The 23362-nt window shown below is 43.9% G+C and overlaps 3 protein-coding genes across 3 annotated transcripts in view; 1 reads left to right on the forward strand and 2 right to left on the reverse strand.

Annotated features, from left to right (window-relative positions):
• The first annotated feature begins 1008 nt into the window (after positions 1 to 1008).
• On the forward strand, positions 1009 to 7941 carry LOC139763993 (uncharacterized). Its single transcript, XM_071690466.1, has 10 exons — positions 1009 to 1244; positions 1577 to 1747; positions 3200 to 3423; positions 4196 to 4361; positions 5058 to 5299; positions 5610 to 5794; positions 5983 to 6213; positions 6438 to 6616; positions 6835 to 6997; positions 7737 to 7941. Exons 1-10 carry the CDS (start codon positions 1009 to 1011, stop codon positions 7899 to 7901), a joined length of 1962 nt encoding a protein of 653 aa, XP_071546567.1. The 3' UTR covers positions 7902 to 7941.
• A 1204-nt stretch (positions 7942 to 9145) lies between these two features.
• LOC139764018 (glutamate-gated chloride channel alpha-like) lies at positions 9146 to 13158 on the reverse strand. Its single transcript, XM_071690486.1, has 3 exons — positions 12146 to 13158; positions 10489 to 11633; positions 9146 to 10242 (listed from the first exon to the last, which is right to left on the reverse strand). Exons 1-3 carry the CDS (start codon positions 12253 to 12255, stop codon positions 9500 to 9502), a joined length of 1998 nt encoding a protein of 665 aa, XP_071546587.1. The 5' UTR covers positions 12256 to 13158; the 3' UTR covers positions 9146 to 9499.
• Positions 13159 to 21040: 7882 nt separating this feature from the next.
• Positions 21041 to 23362, reverse strand: part of LOC139764019 (corticotropin-releasing factor receptor 2-like) — a 69979-nt gene continuing 67657 nt past the window's right edge. The window contains exon 11 of the mRNA XM_071690487.1: positions 21041 to 22701. Coding sequence (XP_071546588.1) covers positions 22459 to 22701 — 243 coding nt within the window. The 3' untranslated portion in view covers positions 21041 to 22458. The remainder of the gene's footprint in view (positions 22702 to 23362) is intronic.

Consider the following 23362-nt stretch of genomic DNA (forward strand, 5'->3'; position numbering starts at 1 on the left):
GCAAAAAGACCACACAAAAGAATGGAAAGGAAGTGTAAAACAATGTTTCCTACCTTGATCACAACTCATATACATGTCCCTCCAAGTCTCGGAGCGCACTGATTCTACTGTGACAAAGAGGACCCAGCCGCCTCCGCCTGCTTTTCTGCGATCGTTTTCTTTAAGGGTTAACTATAGTAGATGGCCAAGTCCTGTACACTCTTCTTACATTCCCATTTGGTAAATGTCTTGGTTGGTAAATCCAACATGATTTTTCTCTATGGCTTACGTTATTGTCTACACTTGTTAGCAAATGTTTCGGTTTTACAGTTATCTTGATGTGACTGCCATTAGTTCTAACAGATTCATGTTAACGGTAACCCAAAATGCAAGGAAACGTCGCTGCACGAAGTCTATGAATTGATTCATATTTCATGCGTTTTGTGTTTTATTCAAGATGTGAGGAATGAGGTTGGTAGCGGTGGCCCGGAGATGGTATAGTTGTCAGTGTGAGGCGTAACACCTAGGATACAAGACGGTGCTGAAGTCAAGACTAGGTAGGTTCGTTCTGCCATATCTGACCCGTGTGGTCAGTAGACGCGCTGAGAGTATGATGCGTCGTGTATGCATACATATGTGTATATACTGCTGGATAATACCTATATGGTACTACTGTATAAAAGCAAGGGAGACAATAGTGGATATTCGGATGAGAGAGGTATAAGTTTGTTAAGTGTAGGTGGTAAAGCGTATGGAAAAGTGGTGAGTGAGGGAGTAATGGTATACAGGAGAGGCTTAGCTAATGATAGGGGGCTCTGATTTCGGTGCGTTTGTGCATGGCAGCTAGAGAGTCGATGTGAGCAGGTGGGGGATATAAATACATACATAGATGTGTGCTTGAATATTTGTCCATACGAGGCAGTACTTTCGTTACTGGATATTTTATAGCTGTTGGCAGTGTTCGCCACTCCTCTCCGACACTAAGGGAGACGTATGGCAATAAACGAGTGTTAAGTGTCACTCAGAACGATGACTTTGGTATGGCTGTTCCTGCTGACGCTCCTGCCGATGGGTACTGGCGCGGAGGCAAAGACAAGAAGTATCCTGGAGGAGAGAGTGGTAGTGGACAGCCGTGCAGAAGAGGTGTGGCGTCAGGTGGGCATGTTGATGGGTCAGGTGGTGAAGCAGCACTTGGTTGGGTGTCACTTGGTGCTGGCCATCAACACCAACACCCAACACTCACCTGTCTTCTACCACGTCCTCAGGTGAGTTCCTGAAAGTCAGCCAATCTCAGGTTAATGTTGGTTGACTTGTGTACGTAAGTGTTATCATTACTGTCCGGGAACTGAATGTGGGCAAGTGAACGAGACAGCTTTGCAATGGAGTAAGGACTAGGAGAATACGAAATTCTGAGAGAATTCCACATAAACCCGGACTTGATCAATTATTTCATTTATGATAAGCTTTTTGAAAGATATATAACCCTTTATAATGTTGATATTATAGTACTAGAGACAGAGACTGATGTTGTTAGGTTTATGATGTGATGTTGTAATGCTGGAACAACCTACAACCCCTATGTATCGCCTGGTTCAAGGCGTCTGGCGGCGGAAGTAGAGACGGGGTTGGTGGTGGAGATAGGATCGTTGTTGTCCCAGGACGCGCCATCACACGACCACCTCCTCCAGGGCCTGTGGGGGGATGGCTCGTCCACCTGCCACGCCCTCATCCTCGACTACACCGACGGGGACGCTCACTCCACCGTCAGGTAAGTCAACAGCTCTACTCTGTGAGGATATCCTGGCCAGTATGGTTATCGTTCGTCTGTCCTAGCCAGTATGGTTATCGTTCGTCTGTTGTTTCATGATGAACAAGAAACCTCATGTTTTCATTTTCCAATCCTTCGTTTGTTAAGCTTATTACTTGCATAAGACTTGAGAGCAACCGTATACTGTGGATTATGTATGTTATTTTGTTATCCCTCATTTATGATACTGCCTCTCATCGTCTCATGTCCTAAACTGCTTCTCATAAGCGTCATTTCCTAAATTGCCTCTCACAATATCATTTTCTAAACTACCTCTCATCGTATCATTTTCTAAACTGCCTCACAAAAGTGAGGCGATCTTTTATCCCTTCTTTTTGCTCACGAAAAAGATTGAATTGCAACTGTATCTTCCCATAATACCCTTGTAGGAGCAGCTGTGTGCTTGTATGTGTGTGTGTGTGTGTGTGTATGTGTGTGTGTGTGTGTGTGGGTGTGTGTGCGTGTGTGTGTGTGTGTGTGTGTGTGTGTGTGTGTGTGTATAGAGGACATGGCTTTGTCCACTGCAGGTGAGCTCCTCATTTCCCCACTCCGCCGTCGCGCCGTCGCGCCGTCGCCAGCGTGCGCGTGTGTTTGATGCAGTATCGTATTGAGATCACGCAAACCACTGGTCTCCATCAGGATGTGTCTGTGATGAGGTCCAGTAGTAATTCATGAATGGGGTGTGGTCTAGATCTGCCTCACCTCCCTCACTAGGTTCCTCATACTTCATGCATTCCTCCTGAATGGTACTCAGCATATAGCTACTCTATAGAGTAGTATCGTCATCATATGCTGTATAACGACATGTGAATTATCGTACTTGTTTTTCAGCATTAAGGAAAGGCATACTGATCACACACTCTAGGCTTGCAGGAATGTTTGTTGGCAGTTCCATGGAAACCCCTTTATCAAAGCCTACCTTGCCTATGTGGTTTTCGTATTTCATAGAATTGTCTCTGGCAAAAAATTTTCCACTTTTGTCTTCTCTTTTCATCACGTTGTTGTACCTATGGAATTCCATTACGATCTCCTGCTTCATCGTCTCGACGGTAGATAATGCTTTCTAAGAGTTTATTATGAGAGGTTTGAGATATAGTGGCTTCAGTGTCTCTTACTTCATTATATGTCTTTTTAGTAAATGACTGTCGTATTTCACTGTCTCAGTGTCTCATCATGTCTCTCTATAGCAACAAAGGATCGTACCCTCTTAAGCTACAATATCTGATGAGATGTATAGAGGAAAAGGCATTAGAGTTTTAACATTCTTCATTGGCTTTAGTCGACTCATCTCACAACAAAGACGGACGAGGAAGAATCCTCATGATATTAGAACCGTCAGCATGAAACGCTTCAGCTTGCGTCAGAACTCTGAGAACACAGAGCGAAGTAAACTTTTTTCTCTTGGACACACAGATTCCTGGAGAAGTTTGGGTTGTGGCTACGACCCGAGACGCAAGTGGTGGTGGTGGGTCGGAGGCCACATGTGAGCCACGTCCTCCTACATCCCGTGTTCCGCAACACCCTCCACGCCCTCTACCTCGTCCTCCACCACACCGACACACTCCGCCAACTCACACGTACCGGAAGTTCTACCAAAGGTAATATTTGCCCATTGTACGTTGCCAGACGCCACCGGTGTCCCCACCATGCTAATGTCTGACTTATATGCATTCATTTCATCTTTTGTCCAAGATTTTAATAGAAAGATCAGGAGGGATAATCTGTGTTTCGGTAGGGAGAGTTAATGTGGAGGTGTACCGGCGGTGTCTGTATTGCAGTGGTGGGGAGGCGGGCGTCCAGCTGCTGCATCGCTGGGAACTAGGCTTTGGCTTGCCTACAGATCTCCCGCTGTTCTTTAATAAGGGCAAGTTCTTAAAGCACGATATATGAACATATTTTTTCTGTCTTCCTTATCACCCTTAGTGTCTGTCAGTTGTCAAGTATGGCTACATATGCTTGGGTTACGCGTTCCGTGGCGACCCATATGAAATATATTAACATCCGACGTTTCGCATCTAGTGCTCCTTCCTCTTCGTTCCCCCCAATCAAATGAACCTCATTCACATACAGCCGTAGTGTCAGAATGAACGTTTGGCACATCACTAAGTGCACCCAATTCCACCCAATTTCCTACCCTATTAAATAAGATTGTTGGATTTAAATGAATTAACTTATTCCTGCGTCTCAGCTTTTTTAAGAGATATGATGCAGATCATAATACTCAGTGACTGGCTTCTTATGTAGACCATGGAAGATAAGATAAAGATACATATCACCCTGTCTTTATAAAGATATCTCTTAACTATAGATAACAATCGATATTGTTGATAGACCTTCACTCTTGGCTGAGGGGGAACACCATTCATGTTGTCATTACAACGCCATCTCCCTCTGGGCCCCCTCCCCCAGGTTACCCGGAGAACTTTGCGGGTCACGAGTTCGAGATCGTGGACAAGAATTACTTCCCATACTTCAGCTTCGAGCGGTCGAGCGACGTGCCGGGAGCCAGAGTATATCCTACTGACTCCCTCATCACACGCATGCTCAACACCATCGTACCGAAGCTTAATTTCACGTACGCTTTTCCATTCTCCTGTGTTTCATTATATGTATCCTGTTCTCTCCTTCCTTTCCCATTTGTAATAGATCTTTATCTTTTTTGTCTGCATTTACAAGTCTCTTCATCATTCTTGACTTCCACGAGCCGGACGGGTTCATAATTCCATATGACGCTGGCAGAGAAAGCAAAAAAGATGGAAGCGTGTCGTCTGAATCTTTATCATTGTATGTCGGTAGACACGAAGTTCATGAAGGAACGTCAAGGTGAAGGAGTTATGATTCTGTAGAAAGTAGTGCATTATGGAGGCGCCAGGTGGTTAGGTTAAGTCAGAATTCACAGAACCCATCGCCATAACGTGTGTTGTGTGAAGTGGTGTATTTGTCAATAACATCCTAAAAAACATAGGAAGAGAATGTGACATTAAATCATAAACTTCCTTATCGTTTGTCAGTTTTATACCTTCTCAAAAACCATTAGAATCTTCATTCCTTACATTTTTCTTAATTTCTTTTCCTCTCTTTTTCCTTCTTCATTTAAGGTTTTGCCTCACTAGGATTATCTGTCTATGGCTGAGATGCTTAAAAGATAAGATATATTTTATGTACGATCGCCTTCGAGTCTCTGTACGTTCATAGGTAAGGTATGATGCGTTCAAACTCGAAGTCCCTTTCAACAAGGATTTGAAAGATGCGTCAATATCTCCTCCGTCAGCCACTTCATACGAGAGCCTCTGGATGGGCAGTGGGGAGTGCCAGGGGACGGTGGCAACTGGACGGGGATCGTTGGGGAACTCCAGCATCATCAGGGGGACCTGGCCCTCGATCTCACTGTGACTTCCCAGAGGGCGACGGTGGTAGACTTCACCAGAATCTACATCGACGAACCTGTTGCCATCTTATCATCGAAGCCCCGACCTCTGCCGGAGTATCTGTCGCTGATAAGGCCCTTCGAAGGTATTTCGACTCTAGCTCACCCATGAGCGTTGTAACACACCTGGGGAGAGATAGTGTTATCGCTACTGTTTCTCGACAGTGTCCTTGACATTAAGACTCTTGGGTATGATGACACGACCATTGAGCACCACGAGTACGACCTTTCAGTCAGGTCGTCCTGTCCCAAGGGTCGTACACCGTCACTTGTTCTATGACGAGTAACTAAGCACACGCAACACTGGTTAGCTGACTACCTGTTCAGTTGAAGTTCAGAGATACATTGTGGCGTTTGAGGCACTTGTTCTTCATCCGTATCATCTCATCCCCACAGGGAAGCTGTGGGTGATTCTCCTGGTTAGCATCGTGGTCTGGGGGATGACCCTGTGGCTGCTGCAAAAAGCGTGGTCGTGGGCGTCTGGTGGGAGGGGATTAAATCTCAGCTCGGCTCTCTTCTACAGCTGGGGCGCCATGCTTCAGGACCCGCCCAATAAACCCCCGAGAAATGTTACTGCCCAGGTAAGCTACGTGGGCAGTTTGGTTTGCAGTGTTCCCTGATACTGTTCTTTTCATCACTGTTCACCATTGACAAGAAATAGAGAAAAAGGTCACCAAACATTTTGCTAATATTCCAGTCGACATGCAGGGGTTTGCAGGTGTTTGGGAGGGAGGTGGTGCGATGGTCACTATAGGTCCTGTCTATGCAGGTGTTGGTGGGATGGTGGTTGGTGTTCTGTCTGGTGGTCACCACTGCCTACCGCTCGTCCCTCATCTCCCACCTGGTGGTACAGGGCAAGTCCCCGGTCATCAACAGCGCGGAGGACCTCGTCAGTCGAGAGGGCTGGAGTTGGGGCACACCACGGATGACGGGCGCCCTCCTCTCGTACTTAAGATCGAGTCCCAACCCCGCCATATTGAAGATGTACCACGGCATGCAGGTAGGAGTCTTCAGATTTCAACTATTTTCACTTAATGAGACAGTTTTCATACATCTACGTAGACATAGCCACGATTATCATCAAATATGACAGCAAATAACTCTTTTTTTTCGATCAGTTTACTGTGTTGGTGTGAGGACTTCGATTCCCTTATTGGTAATCCCCTTTCCTTACACCTTTCTCTTTCATCTCATTTCTTTCCCCTCTGTACCACCTCGCGCCAGGCGGACAGTATTGACGAGGGGATGAACCTGGTGCTGCAAGGTGGATACTCCTTCATCTACAACAAATACTATGCTAGGACGCTGATCGCCACCCGCTTCACGGATGATATTGGCTACACTCCCATCCATATCAGTGCCACGGAATATCCACTCTTCGCAGGAGATGCGTGGGCGTGCAGGTGACCCATCTATATTATCTCTTTATCTCACAGCTAGATGTGGTCATCTCTTATCTCACAGCTAGATGTGGTCATCTTATCTCTTGTCAAAACTAGTATGATCATTTAACTCACCGCCACAACAATATCTGTTTTCTCACGGAACTGAGCCTATAAGTTAAAAAAAAAAATGTAAGAAAATAGGTTCTTTGTTTTAAAGATTTACCTAACTTCGTCAGGAGGGGCGCGCCCTTCCGCCGTCGCCTGGACCTGACGATACAGCGCCTGCTGGAGGCCGGACTCATCGCCTTCTGGATGGACGACGTCATCGCCACCCACGTGAGGAACAACAGGAAGAAAACCCAGGAGAGCTTGGGCAGCGGGGCTAACATCATCTACCAAGTAAAGGAACTTTTGTTCTAGTGAACACGTTAAGGTCACATGTAGAACAGAATTCCTGAAGAGCATGAAGACTATTATAGCGTCTTAAATCTCGTTGTTTATACCTATGGATGTATATAATCCCGTCCATGATATAAGAATGAGCGTAAAAGTCAATTGAAATCAACAGAGAGCAAGGGGATGTAAAGCCCTTATACTCCGCTATAGGTCTACCTAACCTGAGACATAGACTGTGGCTCAGTGGCACAGAAAGTGGGCTGAGCATAGAAACACGTAGTGAAGGACACTGACAGACCATATGTATCTAACCAGGTCATATATCAACCAGACAATGGATGTAAGTAGACCATGTACCTGACAAGACCATGTCTCTCACCAGACGATATGTATAAGCAGACCATACATCTAACCACACTATATATCTAACCAGACAATCTAGCCACCTAAACCACATATGTAACCAGACCAGGCATCTAAACCAGGACATATACCTAACCAGATCACATATGTACCCAGACCACATATCTAAGCAGACCACATCTCTAACCAGACCAGACATCTAAACCAGGACATATACCTAACCAGACCACATATGTACCCAGACCACATATCTAAGCAGACCACATATCTAACCAGGCCATAAACATCTAACCAGACCACACACACATGTAGCCAGACCATACATCTAAGGCTGCCATACTTCTACCCAATCTTACAAAACAATAATCTTGCCTTCCAGAGGGATGACGGGCAGGTGGTCCTTGGTCTCCACCACCTACAGGTGACGTTCTACCTGCTGCTGCTGAGCTATAGTCTCTCCTTCGTCGTGTTCCTGACAGAGAAGTTCTTCCACAGTTACCACAGTCCACAGACCCTCTCCTCTTGCCAGGGAGACTTTCCTTGAGTTGTCACTGCTTACAGTTAAGTAACGGAATCTCCTCCTCCTCCTCCTCCTCCTCCTCTTTTTCTTTTTTCCTCTTCCTCTTCAAAGTTACCATTCTATTTCATTGTCTGATAAACACAGGATTGTATCTTATTTTCATTTTCCTGTGATTTGCTGATTTACGGACAGACTTCTCTGGAAAATCAGATTGTGAAACTCGGTGCGATCCATAAACTGTATTCCCAGCGATACAGCTTCGCCAAAGGTGACATTTTCAGTCGGATGAGATGACCTGCTTGTTCTAATGAGCTCCCTAGTAAACACATGGAACATGTGTCTTCCAGTGGTTCTCCTATGTACGAGAAACACCTACAACACACAGCAACAGCTGTAGTGAATAATACAACCAATCTATTGAGTAGCTTTCAAACTACACCAATGTTGTTCATTGTCCACTTAATTAACGACGCGCTAGTCCGCGTCCACTTAGGTTAAATTTTACAACCTCCGCGAACGCGTGCATATGTCATGCTTAGTTTTTACAAGTGAGTTCAGTCCTCAGCTATAATTTGGTGTACGATTATACATCAGTCGTGAGAAGGTAAATGGATACTTACGTTTTGCATCTGGTAGTGCAGTGGGCTGGGGTCTGACGTGATGTGTGAAGCATGGATCTATATGCGTAGGCCGTGTTCGTGTTCATGGTCGGGAGAGAATGCCCTGAACAGGTATTTCTTGGGAGCAGCTGGGGGTAAATTGCGTTATCTTTGACTGCGCTATTTCAGTCAAGTCTTTGTTACCATGTGGTTATTTTTGTTATTACATTTTCATCTGTGGAGGCATTTCTATGAGTCTTTTTTTCGTTACACTCCTAATACACTCCTTAGGGTTTGTATGAGAAAGCCACACTGTTGTGGTTTTGCTAAGCGTTCTTGAGCAGAAATTCTATTTTACCTGAATGTCTTAAAGGAATCACCTAATAAAATTCCTTAAGTTTCATTTCCTTAAACCAATATAGTGTTTTATATCTTGTATTCTAAGTGCTAACCTAAGATCATTTTTTCTATATCACATTTGAGTGATAATGACTTCATTACTCATGCAAAATACTTTAAACAATATAAATTTTTCAAGGAGAATGGGTCATCCCTCGTAATCTAAACCTAAAAGAAATGAGTTCTCTGCTTGAAGGTTTCACAAATCTGGATTCATAAGACATAGACAAATGTATCAGTATAGAACGTTAATTCTTTTTTATTGTCCAACATAGCAACGCTTTTGCACACTAACGAGATGCAAGCAAAGTTGCACTAGATGCATCATATGGCAATGATCAACCAGATAAGAGATTCCGTCCTTTAAGAGAACTTCAGATCTTCTATTGGGGAGTTATAGACAGATATTTCAAACCTCTGCATCGTTCGTCTTTTTATGTTCTTCCCTGTAGAAAATTTCTGATCCACAGCTCCTCATGGCGTTGACGAGGTCATACTTTGTATCGTAAAATGACGGAGTGTTTCCCTTGCTTCTCTCCACTGCCGGATGATAAGAAACTCATCACCACTGACAAAGCATTCCAAAATCTTACTCTGTTTACTCGCAGCGGAGCCATATTGTCCCTACTGTGCGAAGACAGCTGACCAGAAAGCAACATTGAACAGAACGATTAAGACAGGAAGAATAATATATCTATAGTAGTTCAGAAATCTGAGGTTGGTTGACAAAAGGTCCGGTGAAGGGTTCGAACCATGTGGCTGAGTGTGGTGGCCCTCCTGCACGAAGATCTTCTTTCTCTCATCTTTGCGGAGAGGCTTGCGGTCGACGAAGATGTGGATGACGATGTTGACGAAGAGGAGGAATATGATGAAGAAGAACCACACGTCTATGAGCTTGATGGAGGCGGTGGTGGGGAGGGAGCTGGACATGTTGGCAAAGAGAGTGTAGAGGACGAGTAGTGTCGTGAGCGACATGATGGCTCTCACATTCAGTGCCTCCAGCTTGACGAAGAGCGTCGACCAGCTCACCAGCAGGAGAAGACCCGAGGGTACGAAGGTACTGAGGAGGATCACCCCTTGCCGGCGGTGTAGCTCGAACTGCACCACAAACCGATCGAATTCGGAAGATGCTGTCCAGAGGTTTCTGATGGTGTACATGGCGAGGTTCTGTGGCCCAGTGTAGGAGATCGTCGCTTCTTCGGCAGCTGCGAACTGCACGTAGCCGTCATACTCGAGAGGAAGCCGAAGATCAATCTTGCACAGCTGCACGTCAAAAGGATAGGCGTACAGCTGGAAGTTGCAGGTCACTCGCACTGAATACCGCTGGGTGAACGACAGCTCATTGGCGGAACCCGGATATATCACATCTGTGGAGAGACGATGGTCGTGAGGTTGTGTCCTAATTATCCATTAATGCAGAACATTTTGAGGAAGCAATGCGTTGTTCTTTAGTCATTCAAACGTGATAGAAATTAAGAGAAAAGAAAGAAATAGAGAGAATCATTATACCTCAATTTCTTTTTCGTTAAAAATATGACGTCTTTCAACACAAAAGATTTCGAGAGAGAGAGAGAGAGAGAGAGAGAGAGAGAGAGAGAGACGGGAAGACTTACCCATATTAACATCATTGAAGCTTGGAGGAATAGCATTCTTGGCGGTCTTCACGAGGAAGCTCTGTCCCAGGAGCTTCATATGACCACCGTCCAGGTTCATTATATGGTAGACCGGACGCCACACCTTCCTGGCCTCGTCGTCGGTCAAGATGGTGCCGTTCTTCGATTCCCTCAGGTGCTTCAGCCTCAGTCTATCATCCGTCCAGGTCAGGGTGAACTGAAACTCCAGGTTAACAGCCATGTTCCGGTCGTCAACGCTGGCTATGCGCGAGAGCGACAGGGAAGTGATCAAGGTAAGGACACCACCCTGCGCTCCAGTTGGGGGCATCTGCCGTTGAAACTCGTCCCCGTTGTCGACGACGTTACAATTCATCTCGTCGCTCTGGTCCTGGCAGTCATTACGGTAGTTGCAGCGCCTGTCGTAGGCGACGCACTCCCCAGAATCGCACATGAAGTGCTCCTGGCCGCACACCGACAAGCTGAGGGATATCGTCTGGTCGGCTGTTATTTCACACGTCTCCTTGAGCAACTTCCACTCCCGCCGCCCGATCGGGTATGCGTTGTTGCCGACCCCAACGGCCCACATGAGCGTTGCGTTCGTGGCAGGGTCGACCAGTTGCCATCTTGAGGTCTCGACAACCCAAGTGATCAGGAGACCGTAATATCCACGGAAAAATGGTCTCCCGCTTTGAGAGGCCTGAACGCGGAACCTCGTTTGCATCTCGTTGTCGAAGCACAGGCCGCGCAGACGGAGGAAGTCAGTGCTTTGAAAGCTGCAGGCGGCGCACCGCTTAACCGTCTCGTGGCAGTAATCCTTCTGCCAAAACCCGTCCAACCGCAGCGTAGCACATCTCAGGACGGACCCGCGCGCCTTCGTCGTTGGGGAGAAATTGGTGTACGATAGAGGCTTCCCGGTGATCGTCTCGGTCAGTACATCGCCGACTTCTCGGATGTCGACGCCTAGCCAGAGTTTCCACAGCGCCGTTGGCGTACAGGTATTTCTGAAGGGGAGGAGCTGCTCCGTCAAAAGTTGGTTGTCGCGGCTGGAGCCAGGAATGGCCAGGGTGGCGTTGAGAAGGCTACACGCAGCCCGCGCTCCCCGGTGGCTCCGTTCCTCCGGCAGGATGACGTAATATGGCTCTGTTCTGAGTGAGAGATATTGTACAACTGAAAAATGGCGTTGCACGAAACTGGGACAAAGAACCTCTCACTGTCAACGAAATGGTAATCGTCAATGCCAAGGCGGCGAGTAAGCACGCAAACACTTCTGACTCACAATCAATCTGCTTCCCGATATTTCTCGGCTCTCAAAATTACCAGCGTATAAGAATGTGACATTTCAAAGTAAGGGCTTTCTAAGAAAAAAAAAAAATAAGATAGGCTTGTAACCATTTTGGAATGAATTAAAGAACTTTAACCATCTTTAAGTGAGTTAGATATCTATGTTATATGTAAATATTAAGATATGAAACATATATATGGGGTACTATTATTCCTAACATCTATGCACAAAGCAAAACCTGAAAACAACTAGATAGTCGTTCTCCAAAGAGATCATGATTAAACAACGTCGTCATCAAACGCGTAGCTTAAGTATTGTATCTATCGCATGGATTACCCAGCTCCTCTTCTACTGGTAAGCCATGATCATCATCACCTGCATAGGACCGCTGTCTCCACCCACCGCTCCTCGACACCGAACACCTCTATCTTGGCAGTGTCAGAACTGAAGAGGTTCCCTCGGCCGGGCGTTCCGCAGGACGCCATCTGGCGGATCGTGTCCGCGTCCAGCAGTCGGTCCCACAACGACAGCTGGGTTATGTCTCCTCGATGGATCTAAAAATGAAATGTTCGTAAACCAATGGTCATGGAATCACTTAGAAAATTTAATCTGTTGATTCAAAACGGCTCCTGCGATCACTGAGCTGTTTTATTGGGCCGAATGACGTACCTAGACCATACTGTACCTGAGTGGCATCAAATCCTCCGCCTAAAGTGTCTTGTTCCTGGCCAACGACCAGCGTGCCGTTCATAGGGAAGGGCCACTCGCTGCCCGAAGACCATTTGTAAACCTCCTGGAAGCCAGAGAGACAAGGAGAAGTCAATGAACCACTACAAACACACACACACACACACCCGATCCACCAGATGTTTATTGACTGTCTTGTTTTGGTACATTCGCCTCGAGCTTAGCAGTCGGTCGAGAGCATACATGGCGAGGAAATATACGGTCACTCACGTCTCGTCTCTAGTATTTGAGCAATGGAAGTTACATTGTTAGTCAGTCTCTCTCCCTGGTCGTGAGTGTGGGTCATGGTAAACGAATTGTGAGTTACCTGGCCCTGCCAGTAAAGGGTGTAGGCGCTCTCCTGCAGCAGGTGGCACATGTGGTACCACACCTCCGGCAACACCTCTCCTGGTAGCTGGTCTTCCAGGGGACCCTGGATGAACCAGCTGGAGAACTGGTTCTCTCTGTGACCTGGGGAAAGTTCCTGGCGTTCACACTCTGTGGCGATGATTTGAACATGTGATCTTGGTACATTTGTGTATAATAGACTAAATCGTTAGATTTACATGTGTAAATTATAGTTAAATTAACGCTTCTGAGTAGTTTCATTTTGAATCTGAAATATCCTTATATGTAGTGACTTACGTCAATGGATGTACTGAGTAAAGATAAGGTCAAAGATTGTTAGATGAATGTTTTGCTTCACCTTCATAATTCAAATTAGCATCTTATATAGTCTTAAGTTGTCTCTACGGTACATATGTGGAGTTACTTCTATGATCTATTCAATATATGGTTCTGTTTGAATTCTGAAGAAGTCTGCCATATTCGAATGGAGTGAGAGAGACAAAGGCCAGTGTGGCAATACGGTAATTAAATTTGTAAGAAAATGAGACTCCACTAGACTGTGGAGACATTTTATATCATTCTTATAACTTTCATGAGGAGGAAAAACACTTACACATAAGACTTTAAGATACTCCTTCATGCAAACTGTTGTCAAGTAATGAGTTACATCATCTAAGACTCTCATGAGTACTGGCGACTCACCCAGACCCCCATGAGTACTGGCTACTCACCCAGACCCCCATGAGTACTGGCTACTCTCCAAGACCCCCATGAATACTGGCTACTCACCCAGAGAGAAGGGGTCATGATTGTCTGATGTCATGGCATAAGACACATGGGTGTTATCCGTGACGAACATTTCAAACCTTAGAAAAGAGATAAATCTTTAGCCCACCATACAAATCTTATGTTTCTAGGACACATTTACTTTCCACTAAAGTATTCAAATGTTACTTAAAGTACCTATAAGTGTGTTCCTATAAGTACGGTTTCGACCGAGCTGAAGTGTGTTATGAGTGGGAGGGGTGATATGAGTGTGAACTGTGTTATGAGTCTGAAGTGTGTTATAAGTCTGAAGTGTGTTATGAGTCTGAGTCTGAAATGTGTTATGAGTCAGTTCATGAATGTGCTCGACCAAAAAAAAACACACTCACACTCACATCTATCAATAGCATTGTTCTTCTTATCGTAATCGATTCTGTTAACGTATAAGTTAAAGAAAGATGAACGAACGAATGAATGAAGAGGCGAGACATAATCATCACAAGAGTGAATGAAATGAAAGCATTGATGAAGGAGACCACTGCCATCACTATAGTTCTCTTTATCAACAACAATCACCATCGCTATCACCATCACTAACCCCCCATCGTCTCCACCATCACCCTCACAACCGCCCATCACCACACAGTGACCCATCTACCCACCGAACAACAACACCACAACCACATTCCTCTCGTCACAGCCGATCGAACCCCGCTCCACCAGCGCAGATGTGAATTAATGTGTCCAAGAGTGACTTGGATCCTGTCTGGCACATTCCCGTACACAGGTTATTGGCGAATCGAACCCTCCAAGCTTCACTGACTTCGCTTATAGTCACGAGGGTTTTATGGAGTTCGAGGGTATAAATTCACAGTGGTGGTGTTGTTATTTTGTCGTGTTAAGCCTTTGAAAAGTGTCAACATTTTCTTTTTAGAGCTATCGTGACTGCGTTCCATCAAAATTCGTCGTATGATATCTATCTATAAACAGATAGATAGAAAGATATTAAAGTACATACACAAAAATAGAATATTTCCTTTTTTTATTTTTAGAATGCTATTCTCTCGCGATGTTACCCAAATACCATTTTTCGCCCCATTGCTTTTAAGTACTTCAGATTTATTCTATTTACTCTTAAATCTATTTGATCTAAAAACAAATCTCTTTTTTGTTTCTTTTGCTCTATAAGGAATAGAAACAGCAGTCATGGACGCGTTGCACTAACTACATCGGACCATTTTAGAGAAATACTTTAACCTTTTCTTTGTGATTTCCCGGTCAGTTCAGAAGAGGAAGGTGACATGACCTCCCTCGCTGGACAGACCTGATCCTGTAGCAGACGGAGAGCTGCATCACGGGCTTCCTCGACCTGGAGAAGTTGAATCTCAGGAAGACATCGTCAGTCGACGCCCTCCAGGCTCCACGCTGGAAGCTGTATACTTTCACTCGCTCTTCTTGTAGCACCTGCTGCTCCTCCTGCTGCTGCTGCTGCTGTTGTCGTGGCTCGGGTTGTATGTCAGCTGTGCAGAAAAGAGAATCAATGACCAGTTCCAGTCAGATAGCTAATGTTATTTTCCTTATGTTACAAAGTGGTAGAGAGGACTTTTTACAAGGCAAAATGTATTGGAATATTGTGTGTTTATGTGTCATTATTTCAACGAAATTACCTATTCGTAATTGCCAATTTGTGTTGTACGAGGAGGGAGTTCTGCACTCGTAGAGCCCCATCTCTTGTATGTATGTTTGTGTGTGTGTGTGTGTGTGTGTGTGTGTGTGTGTGTGTGTGTGTGTGTGTGTGTGTGTACCTCTGTTTATCCGTGACATGCTAAGGAGGGGGATAGTGTTATACCACATTATCAAGAGGGCCGTTATTCCCCCCACAGCTCCTCAGCAAATACGAACTTAACAGCAAACTTATTAAAACAAATAATCCTTCATATAACCATAAAAAACTATCTGAGGGTCTATTTCCTCAAGTGCTTATCTACGAATCATGTAAAATTTGGTTCAAATCACTTTCTCTGGTATAGCTGATAATATGATCAGGTAATACTCTCGTTTCTTTCTACAGAAGTTTCTCATCTCCATTTACCCAAAAAAAGAAGCCATTCTTATTTCGCTACAACAAAGGCTTCAGTAATGAAACACCACTTCGAACCCATTTTCATTCCACCGTAACAAAGGCCTCAGAAAGAAACACCTAATCGATAGGCCATTTCCAAAGGCTTCAGTAATGAGCATCAGTTCTGCCTGAAGGAAACCGGGGGATCTTGATTGACAGACAAATAGGAAACAAAGGGAATCTGAACACCTTTCACCACTCACGTGCGGCAGCAGCAGCCAGAAGACACCAGAATAGGATCCCAGTAGACGACATGGCACCTCTCTTCTCAGACGATGATGGATCTTCCAGTAGCACAGGACGTCGTGTGCAGGAGGCGAAGAAGAAGGAGGAACGGTATGATTACCTCGGGCGCTCCTCTCTCTGAATCGTAAAACACAGACTATTTCTTTTTTCTCCCTCTCTATAGGGATTACCTTATCATAACGTGTAGAATTACATTTCCTTAACAATTACGTTGCACCTGTAATAACAGCGGTGCCTTAAATACAGCGAGGTGTAGCCTAGCTGTTTCCCCCGCCACAACACTGTATCTACAGCAACACTTGGTTTTTTTCTTTGTCACACCAAACGTTACATTTTCTAACTCTCTCAGTACGAGAAATACGTTTTTCTTCCTATGATGAATGCCAAGGTACAGTCAACACATTAATGGCCCACACATTCATACACTTAATTTTCCACTACACACTGCAAACTTAGATTACCCCACACCATCCTGGGACAAAGGAACTTACTGATTTCTTTTAAATGATAGGTTTATATAAACCATAATCATTAACCCTTTGGGCACGACAGTACGACCCTTGAGCACGGCGGTACGACCCATGAGTACGACGGTACGACCCACGAGTACGACGGTACGACCCTTGAACTTGGATAGAGAACAAGAAAATTTACATGTATTCAATTTTTTCCCATCTACTGACGACAATAATGAGGAATATATATATATATATATATATATATATATATATATATATATATATATATATATATATATATATATATATATATATATATATATATATATATATATATATATATATTTACTGAGTTTTATGATAATGTTCTCTTGACACGTAATGAGGATAATGGGCACAAAGTCTGGATCTTGATGACCTGGTGTTGGGCTTCGGGAAGACGGTAGTAACTTGTTGAAACTAGTAAAAGTGAAGCCCCTTTTTTTTTCTTCCCCTACCCATTAAGAAACCTCGACTCAATTCATGATACACAGTAGCACCGCCGCAGCACGCTGCCACGGCGTATTCTCCCATGCATTAAGAGAAGGTTGGAGGAGGAGGAGGTGGGGAACTGTGTGCTCGACGTGCCCACCCACAGCAGATTGTAAGATCACAACGACACACTCCGACCAGACCCCGCGCCAACCCCACCCACGCTCCTCACACCCGGAACTCCTCCAACAAAGACGACGCACGGCAATTGGACACACCCAGGCACACACAACTGGAGGGGCCGGACGAGGAGGAGGAACTGCCCCTTGCATCCTAGACTCACTTGCCATGCTCAGTGGTGGCCAGCCAGAGCCGACCAGATCCATCACACACTCCTCGCGCGCGACACGGCACACTTGATACTTCCCACTGATTACCAATACGATCAAGTAGCGAGAAAATATCTGATAAGGCTTTACTGGAAAACGATAGTTTTGTTTATGGCAGCTGGTGAGGAGGGGAGGGACGGCTAATGTCGTAATGACTTGGTTGTGTATATACGGTGGTGTATGTGTGTGTGTGTGTGTGTGTGTGTGTGTGGTGAGGAGAGAGTGTGGCGTACTGTGTGTGGTGAGGAGAGAGAGTGTGGCGTACTGTGTGTGGTGAGGAGAGAGTGTCGCGTACTGTGTGTGGTGAGGAGAGAGTATGGTGTGCTGTGTGTGTGGTGAGCAGAGAGTGTGGTGTGCTGTGTGTGTGGTGAGCAGAGTGTGGGTGCATGACGGGTGTGGTGAGCAGAGTGTGGGTGGATGACGGGTGTGGTGAGATATGTGGTACGTGGCTGTGTAGTGACTCTATAACGTGTGGTGAAGAAGGTAAGTAGTTACGTTGTGGTGAAGGTAATGTATGGTGAGTGTGATGATGTGTGGTGGTGACACAGTCTGCAAAACAGGATTTACATCCATGTTGTGATAACATAAGTGTCAATAGTTACGTCATGCATCATCGCCCGAATCGGGGCTGGACACATATGTATCGGTCATTACGTACCTACTCTACCGATAATCTAACTCCGCCGATATGATGGATGGGACACATCGGGAGGCGATACATGCAAGCGGCCGCCCGCCCAGACAGCCTCCCACTTCATCAAACACGAGCGCCCCCACTCCCCCTGCAGCTACCATTCGCGTCGATGGCCACATGTGTGACGAAAACATTACCACATTCGAAAATGATGTAAACAGAAAAAAGAAATAATTTAGCAATATAATGAAAGAAGAATGAAGTCAGAAACAGTTCCTTATTTTTTAATGTATTTACTATATTTACTTAAGGACGGAGAGGACAAAAAAAGAAAGAAAGATCGAGAATTATGAATACTACTACATGGAGCATTCCATATTTGTGCTGTATATTAAAGATTTTTCAATCTAGAGGTTGTTATTTGACCTTGGCGGCTTCAACGACCCGGGCAGTCGATAGGCCTAAAGCCTAGCCAACCAACAAACCATCACTTCAGGTTCGATTCCCTTTTTTCAACCCTCGATCAAAGGTGGATCTTAAAAACAAGTTTATGAGATGTTTCGATTACATGAAAGTAGACATTATACATTTATTTTTTTCCTGTACAAAGGGTAGGAGAGTCGTCATGGAAGATATATGACAAGAACTATATCTTGCGAGTGTAGAAATAGTGAATGTTACACACACACACACACACACACACACACACACACACACAAATATATATATATATATATATATATATATATATATATATATATATATATATATATATATATATATATATATATATATATATCTTTTCTTTCTTTCATACTATTCGCCATTTCCCGCATTAGCGAGGTAGCGTTAAGAACAGAGGACTAGGCCTTTGAGGGAATATCCTCACCTGGCCCCCTTCTCTGTTCCTTCTTTTGGAAAATTAAAAAAAAAAATGAGAGGGGAGGATTTCCAGCCCCCCGCTCCCTTCCCTTTTAGTCGCCTTCTACGACATGCAGGGAATACGTGGGAAGTATTCTTTCTCCCCTAACCCCAGGGATAATATATATATATATATATATATATATATATATATATATATATATATATATATATATATATATATACATATACATATACATATATATACATATATATATATATATATATATATATATATATATATATATATATATATATATATATATATATATATATATATATATACACATACATATATATATATATATACATATATTTCCCGCGTTAGCGAGGTAGCGTTAAGAACAGAGGACTGAGCCTTAGAGGGAATAACCTGACTTGGCCCCCTTCTCTGTTCCTTCTTTTGGAAAAGTGAAAATGGGAGGGGAGGATTTCCAGCCCCCCTGCTCCCTCCCCTTTTAGTTGCCTTCTATGGTGTAATGATTTATGCTCAGTTTGAGCAATATATTTGTATATACAAAGATCCATTTTTCGTGTGATGGTTCTGGAATTATTTTTGGTGATACTAATTAGACGCAGAAAAATCATCTTTTATGAACATATTATTACACACAAATAGAATCATTTCCATAGAATTACTCGCCTTTAAATCATAAGTTACTGAAATAGAATCTAAAACAAATATAAAGCATATTGGATTAAGAAAACTTTGGCATGTCTTTGATGTGGTTTAACCTTTCAGTTAATCATGATTTGAAATAATGATTTTATTCAGGGTCGTCAGCATTAAGCTTAACACCTTCGTAAAGTGTTAAAGGCTAATTACTAGACCAAAAACACCCTCACTATGTATCCATATAGCCTTGACATGTATTAATATGTATACCACATTTAAATTCAGCACTACAGGTAACACAACGCCACTGACCTTTTATTCAACTGAAGAACGTCATCTTGCTGCCAAATTTTCGTGAGTGAACATCATCAGAATGATTTATGCTTAACTGTAACATTATGGTATTTTGTTTATTCATTGGACTTTGTTGAACACTTATATGGAATGATGAGAGATCTCCATGAAATGTTTTGTGGACAATTCTCAAAGAAAACGATAAGAGTGGTTGCGCTATGAAGGGAAACCCAGAAGTGTATATAGTTTTATATAGTTTTGCACGAATTTCTAAGATTTTGAAAAATCTTTCAGTTCAACCATCAGTAGAGAGTTACAGTACAATTTCTGTTAAGAATTATGATAATTGCTAAGTTCCCTTGTGTCACCTTTTGTATCCACAGTTTGCTTTTAAAAGATAATCTTAAAGGAAAGTTGAATCTATGATAGCAATGAGAGAACGACCTCCACATCCATGAAGAAATGCGTAGATACCTGAAGAGAGGGTTGAAATCCTTCTGATGGTGGCGGCGTTCACAACCCTTGCAGTCAATAGGTTTCAAACCCAAATAACCAAAACAGCTGACAAGTGACGAAAGAGCAGATGCATTTCCGTTGAGAATATTTACAGGTGCAGTTGAGAGGATTATCTTATATTGACTCTAGATGTGGAACCCCTAGAGCTATACCCTTCCCTTGCTGGTGGACAGATCAGTAAGACTTTATAGAATAAAGCAATCTATATCTTACACAATAGATCAATCTAGACATCGAGTTGTATGCAATATATTTCTTCAGCTATAAACTTCGGTAACGTATCACGCAGACCTCAATGTCACATACGATTCATTATATAGAATACATATATATATTAAGATTAGATTGACTAGTGATTTAAAGAATCATTGAACGTTCACGAGAAAATACAAATATTCATAAAGTAGCGGTCAATAAGATTAATCAGAAAATGATTCTATGTTCTATTTCTTCTCCGTTTTCTCTGTGATTCGTTGCCCTGTCCCCCCCAGTTTCTTCCCTATGGTATATACACTGATTTATTGAGTAGCTACACCCATAGTATTTAAAGGAAAAGGAGGAAAGCGATGATATAATTGGGAAGGAAGCCAATAATCATATCCAGCAAAGTGGTCACCGAAATTTTTTATTAAAAACATAGTCACAACATCCATTTATATATATATATATATATATATATATATATATATATATATATATATATATATATATATATATATATATATTACCTATGATATAAAATATCATTTGCAAAAGCTACTTATCTTACTATACTTACCTCAAACTAATTAAGTTACTTTGACACCTCAGTACTAGTAAAGCTCCTTTACTTTGAGACTTATTGAGTGACTATTCACGAGGTAGGGAAAATAAGTGATGTGGTGAGTGGAAGCGTAGCCCTAGACTTAGGATATGTCCAAGAGTTTAAAGTATACGACATTTTACTCTACTTAGAATCTTTTCTTTTCGTTTTATCTTGTAATGATTAAGTTTTACACATTCGTCCAGGTCATATATCCTGGGATATATAAAAAGTCTAGGGCACCAGTTTTTGGACTGAGGTATGAGGTACCACTCAACAAGGAGTAAATGAGTTACCCCTCAACGAGTTGGGGGAGAGAGAGAGAGAGAGAGAGAGAGAGAGAGAGGTATCACTCTACAGGGAGGAAGAACAGAACCTTGACCAACAGCAGATGTCTCCTGGCTGCGGTTGGTGAGGCTCTGTTTACATAGAGGGGGAACTCTACCAAAATGGTCGTTTATAAATGATCTCTTACAAAGTAACTGTACACATAGGGTAGTTTTTATGGGGGATTGGAGGTGGTAACTCTACTAGTTTTATATAACACATTTCTTTTGTTTTTTTTGTAGCATTGGTATAGACGGCGTAGTTGCTTGGGTGTTCTGCCTGAAAACATAGGTGTTACAGGTATCTTTTAGGGGTACTGCCTACACACAGGTGTCTCCGGGGGCTCTCCTTAGTTTTTTGGGGGTCTCTGGGGTCTTACCTACATATACATGTATTTCCAGAGCCCTATTTACACAGGAGTCTCTAATTGCCTACACATAAGTGTCACTAGGGGGTCGGGGTCTTGCCTGAACACATGACTCTCCGGGAACCTTGACTATATGAACAGGTGTTTTCGGAAGCTCAACCTACACAGAGGCGTCTCTAGGGTCTTCTCGATACACGCTGGTGTCTGGGCCTGAGGCGCAGATAGTGCACCACAGAATGCCAATGATGCCTCAATGACTGAACTAGAAAGAGATGGCCTCTTGGCTCCTTAAGCACGACGATACGGTCCTTGACTACGACCATAGACCCTTGGGTATAAAGGCATGACCATTGACCTGAAGTTTAAGGGGTCGTCCTCAAGGGTCAAGCTTCTGTGTTCCAGGTCGATCCGTACATTGCGCCTAACTCTTCCATGTCTGACTTGAATGACTTGGCCCAGGTCACCCTCAAGACCTGGGTCATGAGTGTCATTGGATCACGAAGTCATCAGGGCATCAATGTGGTTGACGGACGTTCCGAGATCAGTCCACAGATGACCACCTCCCTCAACCATGGCTATCGGCAGGACGGTAATCAGAGGCTTGAAGCGTCGTTTGGCAACGCCTGTGGATGATAAGACGAGTAGTTAACAGACCCATGGTTAAGTGGGTGTTGTTCCTTGTTGTATCACACGACGGTGGTTTCCAGGACGTGGTTGGTGAGCCCCTGGAGCTTGGAGTGTCTCGGGGTAGGCTGAGGGCTGGGCCTGAGGGAGAGGGACGTCTCCAGGATGATGGTGCTCTTGGTGCTCTTGCGACGCTGGCTGATGGGGTGGCCCAGCTGCCGCATGCGATATTGGCGCCAACGCTTCCTCAGTAGCTCCTGCACCTCCGCGTTCAGGAAGCAGTACAACACCGAGACAAAGACGCCCTGGGAGACGAGAGAACAGCAAGAGGTACATTGACAAACATAGATATGTGAATCGAAAAGCTATGTAGATTTTCTGCGACAAATACATAAAAAAGTGCAATGAAATATAGGCTGAAGGGAGGACAGGTGAGAGAGAGAGAGAGAGAGAGAGAGAGAGAGAGAGAGAGAGAGAGAGAGAGAGAGAGAGAGAGAGAGAGAGAGAGAGAGAGAGAGAGAGAGCCCACAAATGTTTGTATATCCAAACAAACCTCCCCGTAACATAATCCTCAGTGTGCAGTAGATAAGAGATCTACCCTTGGTGTTTGCTCATTCCCCCAACCCGTAATGACACTCGGTGAGCAATCAGTATTGCCACAGCTGGGATGATATCCCACATCAAAGCAGAAGTGCCACACATCACCAGAAAGGGGAGGTGTGAGGGGGGAGGAAGGGTAGGTATCCTATTACACAGAGGATAGTCAGAGTGTACCTCTGGGTACTTCAGAATTCTCCCTGCGTGCATCAGTGTAGTATCTGCGTACATCAGAGGGCTCCCTGGGTCCACTATCAAAAAAGGAAAAGAGAAGAACCGGTGTCTCTCTTATAGTGTTTAGGTATGAAATAGGAAGAGAAAGTATATATTTAATATATGAATGATCTAGATAGGTACACAGACATGTGT

Source organism: Panulirus ornatus, chromosome 48 (genome assembly GCF_036320965.1).
Source record: "Panulirus ornatus isolate Po-2019 chromosome 48, ASM3632096v1, whole genome shotgun sequence".
Classification (NCBI taxonomy): Eukaryota; Metazoa; Arthropoda; class Malacostraca; order Decapoda; family Palinuridae; genus Panulirus; species Panulirus ornatus.

What these genes read in the sequence shown, in the direction of transcription:
- LOC139763993 (XM_071690466.1), top strand. Translation starts at nt 1,009, where the DNA reads ATGACTTTGGTATGGCTGTTCCTGCTGACGCTCCTGCCGATGGGTACT. An exon ending in GCTGATAAGGCCCTTCGAAG is followed by an intron (nt 5,300 to 5,609) that starts GTATTTCGACTC and finishes TCATCCCCACAG; the next exon opens with GGAAGCTGTGGGTGATTCTC. An exon ending in GGAGATGCGTGGGCGTGCAG is followed by an intron (nt 6,617 to 6,834) that starts GTGACCCATCTA and finishes TAACTTCGTCAG; the next exon opens with GAGGGGCGCGCCCTTCCGCC.
- LOC139764018 (XM_071690486.1), bottom strand. Translation starts at nt 12,255, where the DNA reads ATGGCGTCCTGCGGAACGCCCGGCCGAGGGAACCTCTTCAGTTCTGAC. An exon ending in GAGACAGCGGTCCTATGCAG is followed by an intron (nt 11,634 to 12,145) that starts GTGATGATGATC and finishes TCTCTCACTCAG; the next exon opens with AACAGAGCCATATTACGTCA. An exon ending in CTTCAATGATGTTAATATGG is followed by an intron (nt 10,243 to 10,488) that starts GTAAGTCTTCCC and finishes GTCTCTCCACAG; the next exon opens with ATGTGATATATCCGGGTTCC.